At 31.9% G+C, this 12,255-nt stretch overlaps 1 protein-coding gene across 14 annotated transcripts in view; it reads right to left on the reverse strand.

The window, feature by feature from the left end:
• The window catches only part of MAPK10 (mitogen-activated protein kinase 10), a 531,796-nt gene that overhangs the window by 54,405 nt on the left and 465,136 nt on the right, over window positions 1–12,255 (reverse strand). For 2 of the 14 annotated variants that reach the window (XM_044388107.3, XM_057309898.1), the window contains one exon: window positions 9,193–9,264. The exons of the other annotated variants lie outside the window; for them this stretch is intronic. In XM_044388107.3, coding sequence (XP_044244042.1) covers window positions 9,193–9,264 — 72 coding nt within the window. The remainder of the gene's footprint in view (window positions 1–9,192; window positions 9,265–12,255) is intronic. 14 annotated transcript variants of the gene reach the window in all.

The raw sequence follows: 12,255 nt of genomic DNA on the forward strand, positions 1-12,255 counted from the left end.
AAATATTTGACAGTTTATTTCAGTAATTACTCCATATTTCTCTATGATAAAATTTGCTCTCAAAAGAACTCTTACTTCTGAGGACAATTTTAAAGATGAGGATAGAGATATATGCATATGTGTATTTGACAGTTCTGGATCCAGATTGCTATAGTTATGTCTTGAGCTGTTTTGTTACTTTAAAATTCTTTTTACTCTTTTTATTTGAAAAGTTCATCTTCTCTCAAAAGTTCCCCTCAAACTCTGGTAACATGAAATATAAATAAGTGACTTGATGCACAATAGTAACTAACATTTATTTTCATTACAAATGAGCAGAGAAAGAAGAAATATTATGAGCCAAAACACATTAAAAAACTCAGAGCTGACAATTTGAGTAAAGGCTATTTGGACACTGGCAGCAGATTGTGAATGGAATACTGTGGGACCCATACAATGGATCTCAGTACAATCCATTTTGTCTTATAAATCTATTTATTACTGTAATCTATATTTCCTTACAAAGCAAAAAAAGGGAGAGACATTTTGCATATAAGCAAATCCAATATATATAAATATGTTGTCACAACAGTAGAATTTTTATTAAGCTATTGAAGGTTTATCTTTGGGGCCCCTCATTTGCACAAACCTCTTACAAGACTGTATCTAATTTAATATTTGTAACATAGATAAGAAAGAGTTTTTACAAAATACCTTCCTCAAGCTGTATGATAATCTGGCCTCATAAAGGCTGGATCTGACTCTACCTGCATTTTGAAACTAGAAAGAGGCCTTGGAGATAATTTAATTTGACATCTGTATTTTATAGCTGAAAAATATCAAAGTCCTTTTAAAATTGGTAAATACAATGACTTTAACCAAAGGAGGTAATAAAAACAACTAACAGTAACAGAAATATAAAATTCTATTTAAGTGGAGTTTTGGAAAACTGTAGTCTGTTCTTTGAGACCCTTTGATTAAATCCATTTCTGAGTGTAACACTACATAAAAGGGAGATTAAGAAGGGACAATCAGGTTTATGTGAAATCAAGAAAACATGTCATATGAGGCATACTTGACAAAACTTTATATGTTTAAATTAAAAAAAACAAACAGAGACAACCTCTGCCCCCATCCTAGCACTTGGACCCTCTTATTCCTTAGTCATAATCCTTTCTAATACAGTACCTTTTATTGTAAATTTCATGATGACAAGGTTTCAGTCAGTTTTGTTTACTGATAAATACCTGGAAACAAGTGTCCAGCACATAGTAAGTGCTCAACAATATTTGTTGAATAAATGAATGTCTACTTTAAGTTCAACCAGAGTTTTATAATGGAGATAATATAAAGAATAGCAGAGAGAAAATATTCAAAGAAATGAAAACCGAGAAATTCGAGGAATTGTAGATAGGTTGGAATTTGGGAAACACGGTTGGTCCCCAGGAAGATAAGTAAAAAAAAGAAAGAAAGAAAGAAATCCATGCCAAGTTACATGGTAGAGAAACAGCAAATAACCAAAGACCAAGGGAAAAAATCCTAAATGAAAGCAGAGAGAAAAGACAGAGTATATCCAAAGATGACTATTAGACTGACAGCTAATTATTCACCAGAAATACTGCAAACAAAATGCCAGTAGATTAGTATCTTTAAAATGCTGGAAGAAAATAACATATTAATCTAAAGTTCTATATCCAACAAAACTATCTTTCAAGTAAGGGAACCCATTCAAAAAGAGAGAAAAAAAACAGTTTTATCATCAAAGATTTTTACTAAGGAACTTTCAAAGGATATTTTTCAGAGCAAAAAAATGAACTCAAAATACATCACATCAATAGGAGAAAGGATAAAAACCATAAGATCATTTCAATAGGTGCAGAAAAAGCATTTGACAAAGTACAACATCCATTCATGATAAAAACCCTCAACAAAGTAGGTTAGGATGGAACATGTCTCAACATAATAAAGGCCATATACAAAAGACCCACAGCTAACATAATCCCCAATGGGGGAAAACCAAGAGCTTTTCTCCTAAGGTCAGGAACAAGACAAGGATGTTCACACTCACCACTTTTATTCAACGTAGTACTGGAAGTCTTAGCCACAGCAGACAACAAAAAGAAATAAAAGGCATCCAGATTGCTAAAAAAGAAGTAAAACTTTCACTATATGCAGATGACAGGCTGGATACTAAATATAGAAAACCTGAAAGACTCCACCAAAAAAAAAAAAAAAAACTATTAGAAGTAATAAATGAATTCAGTAAAGTCACAGGATACAAAATCAACATACAGAAATTTATTGTACTTCTATACACAAACAATGAGCAGCAGAAAGTGAAATTAAGAAAATAAACCCATTTACAATTACACCAAAAATAATAAACTACCTAGGAAAAAGTCTAACCAAAGAGGCTAAAGATCTGTACTCCAAAAACTATAAAACATTGATGAAAGAAATTCAGAACAGAGAAATCAAAAAGACATTCCATGCACATGGGCTGGAAGAGCAAATACTGTCAAAATGTCAACATTACCGAAAGCAATCTACAGATTTAATGCAGTCCCTATCAAAATACCAATAGCATTTTTCAGAGAAGGAATAAACAATCCTAAAATTTGGATAAAATCACAAAAGACCCTGAATAGCCAAAGCAGTCTTGAAAAAGAAAAAGAGGGGCAGCTGGGTGGCTCAATCAGTTAAGTGTCCAATTCTTAATTTTGGCTCAGATTATGATCTCAGGGTTGTGAGATTGAGCTTAAGGTTTTAAGATTCTCTCTCTCCCACTGCCCTTAGCCCTCTCTCTCTTTCTCAGAGGGGGAAAAAAAACGTAAAGAAAGAAAGTAAACAAAACAAAAACAAAACTTTAAGTATCACAATTCCAGATTTCAAGTTATACTACAAAGCTATAGTAATCAAAGCAGTATGGCACCAATACAAGAATAGACACACAGATCAATGGATCAGAATAGAAAATCCAGAAGTAAACCCACAAGTCTATGGTCCGTTAATCTTTAACAAAAGAAGAAAGAATATGCAATGAGGAAAAAAACAGTCTCTTCAACAAATGGTGTTGGGAAAACTGGACAGCTACATACAAAAGAATGAAACTGGACCACTTTTTTACACCATACACAAAAATAAATTCAAAATGGACTAAAGACCTAAATGTGAGACCTGAAGCCATAAAAATCTATTAAGAGAGCACTGGCAATAATGTCTCTGACATCAACCATAGCAACATTTTTCTAGATATATCTCCTGAGGCAAAGGAAATAATAGTGAAAATAAACTAATGGGACTACATCAAAATAAAAAGAAAGGAAACAATCAACAAAACTAAAAGGTAACCTACACTGGAAGAAGATATTTGTCAATGATACATCTGATCAAGGGTTAGTATCCAAAATATATAAAGAACCGATACAACTCAACACTCACAAGCAATTTAAAAATGGGCAGAAGAAATGAACAGACATTTCTCTGAAGAAGACAGACTGATGACCAACAGACATATGAAAAGATGCTCAACATCACTCATCAGGGAAATGCAAATCAAAACTACAGTGAAATCACCTCACACCTGTCAGAATGGCTAAAATAAAAAACACAAGAAACAAGTGTTGATGAAGATGTGGAGAAATAGGAATTCTCATGCTGTACTGGTGCAGCCACTACGGAAAACAGTATGGAGGTTCCTCAAAAAGTTAAAAATAGAACCACCCTATGATTCAGTAATTGCACTACTGGGTATTTATCCAAAGAATACAAAACTAATTCAAATGGATACATGCACTCCATGTTTATTGCAGCTTGATTTACAATAGCCAAATTATGGAAGCCGTCCAAATGTCCATCAACAGATGAATGGATAAAGAAGTGGTATATACAATGGAATATTATTCAGCCATAAAAAGAATGAAATCTTCCCATTTGCAATGACATGGATGGAGCTAGAGAGTATAATGCTAAGCGAGATAAGTCAGAGAAAGTCAAATATCATATGATTTCACTCACATGAGGAAATTAAGAAACAAAACAAGTGAGCAAAGGAATAAAAGAGAAACAAACCAAGAAACAGATTAACTATAGAGAACAAACTGATGGTTACCAGAGGGGAGGGAGAAGGAGGATGGCTGAAATCGTGGATGGGGCTTAAAGAGTACACTGATCAATAAGAGCACTGAGTAATGTATAGAATTGTTGAATCACTCTATTGTACACCTGAAATTAATAGTACTCTGTATGTTAACTATACGAATTAAAATTAAAAACTTAATAAATAGTAAAAAGAAAGAAGAAAGAAAGAAAGAAAGAAAGAAAGAAAGAAAGAAAGAAAGAAAGGAAGGAAGGAAGAAAGAAAGAGTATTCTGGTGTATTTCAAAATGGTTTCTTTTACCTTCCTGCTATGGGAAAAATGAGGCAATTTTTCCTCTGAAATTTTCTGTAGGAAACTAAGTTCCTGGAGGTAAATCTAATCATGTTGTAGTTCCATATGACTGGCTCTCCCTGGAGTTTTTAAATCTTAGACATGTCCACACTGAGTTTCTAGAAATTTGTCAATTATAGTTCAGGTTTTTCTACCCTTGACATGAATCCCTATATTTGCCTGTTTCTCTTGGTTGGTGGCAGTAGCTTTCTCTGTATCTTCCCCTCTCTTGCAGATCCTAGAGAGTTGATGATTTTCTATCTGTTCAGCCTTTTTACTTCTTGTTAGAATGGGGTGATAACTTCTAAGCTTCTTACATGTGGGACTGGAAACCAGAAGTCTATTTTATTTGATTTGATATATAATAAGAGACATTATATTCATATTTTTATTTTCCTATAATTTGTTGTTGATGTGGAAAAATAAACCTCATTTTTAATGTTGAAAAAAAGGGAAATAATCTTAAAATAAAGAGCCAAATTGCAAGAAGTAGTGGTAAGCTGAGAAAATGATAGAATTCTTTCATTTAAGGTGAATCTAAACAAACTCTAACTGTATGCAATATTATAATAATATTGTCAATTAATGAGGCTAAAAAAAAAGAACCAAAATACTGGCCAGATATAGCATATTTCAGTTGGTACAGTAATGATCTAAATTAGTTTGTTCTAAGATCCTTGTGTGTTCAGGAGAAAAATAAAAATTATCCAAATTAAAAAGGCATTTTCCCACATACTGAACTATCAGTTTAATACATTTCCAGTATAAATACCAATAGGAATCTTAGCAAGCCAATGCTAAACTGTTTATGGAAAAGCAATGATTCATTAATAGCTAAGATACCACTGAAGAAGGCAAAAAAGGTGAGATATTTACCTTACCTGATATATGTATATATTATACATTTGTATTAAGAAAGGGTAGTAGTGGCATAAAGATAAATAAAGAGACCAGTGGAACAAAATGTAGCGCCTAGAATCTAATACCTTCTCCCTCAATATGCGGAAACCTATGACAGTAAGCCTTATAGACCAGTAAAGAAAGAATAAGCTAGTCAATAAATAGAAACGAAATAAAATAAATTAGATCCCTCTTTAACACCAAACACAAAAATCAATTCCAAGTGAACTAAAGGCTTAAATGTAAAAGATTAATCTTTAAAACATTCATAGTAAAATTACAAGAGAATATAAAGGCATAAGAGGATTCTTAAGACATAAAAATACATAAACTATAAAAAAAAGATTGCCAAATTCCAAAATCACTATAAAATAAAATGGAAAAATAATCTAAATACAGGGAGAATATATTTGCAACACAGAAAACCGACAAAGAATATGTGTCAGAATCTATAATGAACTCCTACTAATCAATTTTTTTTAAATACAGTAAAAATATTTAAAGAAAAGAAACTTTACCAAGGGGAAAATATTACTGGCCAATAAACAAAAGAAGGGATGCTTAGCTTCCCTTGTAGTTAAGAAAATATAAATGAAGCCTCCAATGAAATAGTATTTTATATCCAAGAGATTGGTAACAAATTTAAAAACAAATCTGACAATACCAAGAGTTGGTGACAATGTGGAGTAAAGAGTTATATTTATATATTGCTACTCTAGAAATCAATCTGATGTTAAAATGTGCACCCCTATGCGCCCAGGCATTTATCATTAAAAAACAAAAAACAAAAAACCCTTTCCCATGTGCTCCTTTCCCATGTATCTCCCATGAGATATATATTCATAGCTTCATTGTTTACAAAAGCAAAAACAGAAACAAAAAAAATGAATATATTCCAAAGCCTATTTATAGGAGAATGAATTCACTATGGAATATTCAGAGACTGCAATACTTTACAGCAATGAAAATGAACTATCTAATGCATCGACACAAACAAATCTCAAAAATTTAATGTTAACTTCAACAAAAAGCAAGCAGCAAAATAATGTGTCTTGTGCCATATGTAAAACATATAAAGCTAAACCATATGCTGCTTAGAGATAAATATACCCGTGGTAAAATATAAAGAAAGTCAAGAAGATTGTAAAAATATGTATTTAGGACCTCTGGGGAGAGTGAAGGATATGACTGGAGAGAACACAAAAAGACTCAAAGATATTGGTAATGTTCTATGTTTTAATCTGAGTGATAGTATATGTGTATTCATTTTATTGATCTTCAAAAGCTATATACTTAATATTAATTCACTTGATAATATAAAATAGTCTGTAATTTTTAAAGTAAGAATTTCTGCTATGATGAAATTCATTAGATCTCCCAAAAGTATCTCAATAGTTGAGTTCTGATCTTACTGTAGAGAGTTAAAAACATTTCATTTGAAAAAATTCAGTTAATATATACTTAAAAATACATTTACTAATAAAGTAGCATATAAATATATAACATTTAAAAAACTGCTTTTAGCTATCTAATTTCTCAATGCTAAAAATAATGTTGAAATTTTTTAGACATAAAAGATAAAGGGGATAAGGCCTTATTAATATTTTAAGTTTTGCTCTTGAATTAGTTTATATATTAAGAAGCTGGCTCATATTGCAAGGATTTCTAGCAATCATTTATTTTGAGAATGCCTTCATATAAGTGAGGATATGTTGATTAAAATAATATGACATTTTATGATGTATTTTATGGATATATAATATACATATTGTATATCTCTAACTGCATTTTAAATGTTCTATTTAACTAATAGACTTAGATATAATTTTATTGCCTCTTCAGAGAACTCATTTCTAATAATAGGGAATTTAAAAAATAGTCTGTCTTGCATATTAAGGTTTAACCTTATGATAATCAGTGTTCATAACTTTTTTGCTTGAAAAAGAATGATTTAAACTTTAACCAACATGTTTGAAATCATTAAAAGACCACATCCTACACTCAGAGGAGCCACTTTAGAAAATAATTAGCATTTGTCCTTCAAGAAATTTACAAATGTATCCCTATAAGAACTCCAGGAATAACTCAATATAAAAATATCAAGCTCAGGCATTGAAAGGGCATCTACTATGAGATTTTAACATTAGTACCAACCTAAAGCTTTACTTACAAGGGATTTTAATATGCAAGTTAGAAATGATATCCAAGAAACTTCTCCCCAAAAATGGATTCTAAGAAATGTTAATCTGTACTTACAAACTTCATTGTGGAAACCTGATTTGATTTTTTAAATAGAAAATGAGAGGAAAGTAATGAAAATCAATCATTTTAATTTAGAGGTGGCAAATATTCATTTCACTCACCACAATGAACTGAAAAAGCAGAGTACAAAGTTAACAGATTGAGTCTATTTTCATCAAATGCCTAAAATTAGCCAAAACTTAAGAACTGTTTCATGTTCATGTCCAAAGACCAAAGTAATGTTTAAAATTCCTTGGAAATTAAAAAAAAATCCTGTTTCTTAGAAATCTGAAGGAATTTTGTTTTTTATCAAGCCAACTGACTTTGAAACAGCATTAACATGAACACGAATACGGCAAATTTATTGATGTTATTTAATAAAATGTCTATGTAGAAGACAAAACTGCAATACAGACAGAAAAACTTGAAAAATAAATGTGTCATAAATAAGACTAGAAAAAAGAACAGAAGTAAAAACAGTGTAACTTTATTTTTACTAAATAAAACTTTTTAGGTTAGTTCTTTCATTCAACAAAAATTAATTGAGTGCCTAACTCAGTCATTTCCCAAACTGGTCCTTTAATACATACAGAGAGTATATGTATGAAACTATATATATCCATATAAGTAATATATTATTCCCCAAAGCAAATAGCTAATAGTAATATGGTTAGGATACACTATATTAGTAATTAGGTCTACTTTAATTATACATTAAAACCCCATTATTATAGGTTTGATTTTATTTTTGAATCACAGTCACTTAAGCAGAGGTTTTATCCTTAATATGATGAAGACATAATACCTTCATAAGTGACTGAATGTAGAATATTTAACTAACTTAAGAAAATAAATTATTACACACCCATATACCAATAACAGAGTGTCTATATTTATTTAATACTGAAAAGCCTCTGGAATCTTTATTTGCTAACTATTAGCTGCCTAAGAGAAGATCAGTTTTACTTATTCAAGTGACAGAAAATTATTTCTTCAGATATTTTATATAATCATTATTAACTAATGAGGTTTTAATTTTTGCATTTGTTAATAATGTAGAAAAAATAAGAACATTTCTATTCCTAGAAATGAAGTAAATGACAAAAAGAACTTTAAAAGAGTTGGTCAATTTTAAAATGAAATTCATATGCATGCTTTCTGAATATGCGTTAATATAAACGTATCATATTTGAGGGTGAAAATAAATCTAACTGATTAAAGATTTCCATGTCAAGTGAATATTTCTTAAGAGCATAAATCTCCAGTCTTAAAACTGAAACATTTCCTCATTTATTATCTAGCTCCGAAAATAACTTAATTTTAAAACATCAATCAACCCCCCCCAAAAGAAACAATAGAGAAGAACCTATCACTGTTATTAGTTTCATCGGACTGAATTTTAAGGCAAGCTTTTTGAAAGCATGCTGAATGTTTCATATTTGATACTGTGTTATCCACATAAGATCTAGCTAGGAGACAAGGTTACTCCACCATAATGCCAGCTGGTAAATATTGGACACTAGAGTCTCTTAGAACCCCTCTAAAGGTGGTGAATATATACCATCAGCAGTGTTGTGTTTGAGACCAAAGGGAATTGATTGAGAATGACACCCATAGAGACTACTGGCCGCTAAGAAGGATACGATCAGTGCCAGGAAACAGCACTGCACCTTTTATCATTTCTCCCATGATGCACCCTACTGACCACATGTCAACTGAAAACAAAAATGAAATGAAGATAAACAAGAAGATAGGAATAGAACAGCAAATAAATGAAAATACTTGGCTACCCATGCCATAGAGCAATGGTCTGACCTTTCACTGGCTGGCTCAGAGGCCAGTCTCATAATCATCAGTGTTTGAAAACAGCGGAATAGGGAGAACACAAGAGTGTCAGGGCCCTCTCTGCTGTGCAACTGAACTAACAGTGCCACTCAATGCTACTTAATGCAGGATAATATTACTTTGCAATTATAATTCAATCATTAATTTAGTTTCTGATTTAAAAGGTCTCATTTGCATTCATCTACTAGAATCCTACTGATTTGTATTGTAAATTATTCTAGATTGTGTTAATATGGGAAACATGCAAATTGGTTTCTTTTCTATTCTTTCGTATACCATATTTGAAAAAAAAAAAAAAGCTGAGCTGCCAGCAACCCCAAAAGAAAGGGTTTCTTTTACAAAACACATTTACTCTTATTTATAAATATGAATAAATTTCCAGAAGTGAAATGCCAGTTCAAGAATGAGTGTTTCGAAATATGCTGGCTCAGTTTCATCGATTCCCATCAAAGGAGCATGTTTCTAAACAGGAAGCCTTGTCTTATTCTTATAAACACGGTTGCTTTATAATGGGAAGAAATACTGGCTTTCAAAATGGGATGGTTCAACATGAAATGAACAACATGATTTAAAGAGCTGACACTTCTCAGACTATGAATCCAAAGAAACCTGGAATTCAAGGTGAAATTATAATGGTTTCTCTGCTATTGCCAGTTATCATCCAGAACTTAAAACCAGTAAGCTAGGGCAGAGGGTACACAGGGAGGGGCAAAATGGGAAAAGGCGAAGCAAGAAGGTAAAATCTCTCTCTTTAACCATACTTGGTTACTCACGTGTTCCTACTGAAAAGTCAGAAAGAGAGATAGGTCATTCTTAAGGGGGAAGATAACCTAGAAGAATAAGGGATGTTGAGGGGGAGCAAATAGGAAAGGCATTAAAATAGCAGTACACTCTAATTTTGCTCCACTTACTCTTCAAATTCCATTTTGTAATTTGGCAGTGACCTTAAAGAATTCCTCCTGAGATTCTTTCCAATGTCAAAATCTCACTCAGGTTAAACTCAAAGTTTTCATCATTTGACTTAACACCTAAACAGAGTGATCACTGCAAAGAAATGGTTACAGCTTTGAAGGTGATAAGCATACCAAGAGAAGCAAATTGGTTTTGCTTCCATTTTAGGAAAGCAAGTGACATGCAAAAATATCAGGGAAAGATAGAGCAAACAGTTGTGCGTCCCTTTATTATTAACGCAATCGTAGTTATGGATAGTATCGGTCTCACAAGAGATTGGTTTTGTGAGAACCTTTGATTAAAGGAAAAAAGAAAAAAGATCTCTGAAAACGCATCTGTTTTGGAATTGCAAGTTTTCTTATCTACTGTCCGAGGTGACCAGTCTAAGTTGCTATTTACAGTGTATCTATTTTTATAGATATTGTGGAAGACAAAGACAAAAAAATAGAGAGAGATTAAAAACTCGATAAGCAGGGTTTTCTCTTGCCTGTACCCATTCAAACCCTTGGAAAAGGTGGCTTTTGCTGCAAACAGAATCTGGGGGTATTTGTATCTGGGAGTTAGAAAACATCCATTTTTATTTTTTTTAATGAAAAAAAATCTCTTCTATATTATCTCTAGCAGATACTCATTTTTTCTGCTGCAGAATCAACTCCATTACTTTTTAACTCTATAACCTTGGTCAAGGTACTTCAACTCTCTAAATATAAACTTCATCCTCTAAAATGTGGATGGTGAATAGTATTTATCATGTAAAAAATTTTTAAAAGATTTGAAAGCATTATGCCTGGTAAAGATCCTTCTACATTGCCTGGTACATAGTAAGTATGAATTATATATTGGAATTAAATGTATTCTGGAAAGGTTTATTGATTTAATATTATATTTAGATATAATAAAGAAATCTTTCCAATGAGGGAAACTCATGGTTCACTGGGTGATCCTTTCACTGTTAAAACCACTTAAAAAGGCATTCCACATATTCAATCACAGTTGACTCTATGGAAGTTCTTTCCATTATCTAAAAAGTAATTGCCCTGCTTCCTCAACCAAATAATAATCTTAACATATGTGAATATAGCCAATGATCCCCGGCCACTCCTTTCCTAAAACTGACAAATCTTCATCTTTCAGACTAAAATCCCTTGACTTTCACTCTCTCATATATGCCTTTAAACATTGGAAAAACAGTAACAACAGGTGATCTAAATGGAATCTTAGTCCTTATGTTGCTTTAGTCTCAAATGGTTCTAGACAGTTGCTGGTTTAATAATTGGCACTAATAACTGGCATATCTCCCAGTTTTCCTTTGTGTGGCTCTGGGGATACAGATATTGCAAAGTAAAAGGAGACCATTTTTTGGAAATTTATCTTCATGTCAGAATCCAAAATAGACTTACTAGATCATAAAGTTTTTCATAAAAATAATGCAGATATAAAAACTCTAGATCTGAACTAGTGATTAATATAATGAATTCTATATTTTCTATTTTAAAGAACCTTTCTGAGTAAAAATACCTTAGAAACCTTTCCAATTTCCCATTCCCATTTAACCTTATTAACTATTCATTATGCCTACAGACTATCCACACTTATGCCACCTAAGTGCTAACTAAGCCTTGTGCCTAGAAATGATAAACTCTATTATTATGAATTACAAACATGGAATATATGGGTTGTGGTAAGCCTTCCCTCAACGAATATACATATCTGCTTTGCAAGGAGACTGGATTATTTTATGAGATTTTCAAAATATTCCAATGAATGCTGATCATGCATATACCTGAGAAGAAATTAGCAAATTCGATTACTGTTGGAAACTGGATTTTGCTGCTGAGAACGCCTGATACAATATTTGGGTCTCGTAAGAGTTTTGTACATTAATTCTGCCCAATTAGAATTCTGGTTGC

The sequence above is a fragment of the Ursus arctos genome, unplaced genomic scaffold, assembly GCF_023065955.2.
Source record: "Ursus arctos isolate Adak ecotype North America unplaced genomic scaffold, UrsArc2.0 scaffold_9, whole genome shotgun sequence".
NCBI classification, from domain to species: domain Eukaryota; kingdom Metazoa; phylum Chordata; class Mammalia; order Carnivora; family Ursidae; genus Ursus; species Ursus arctos.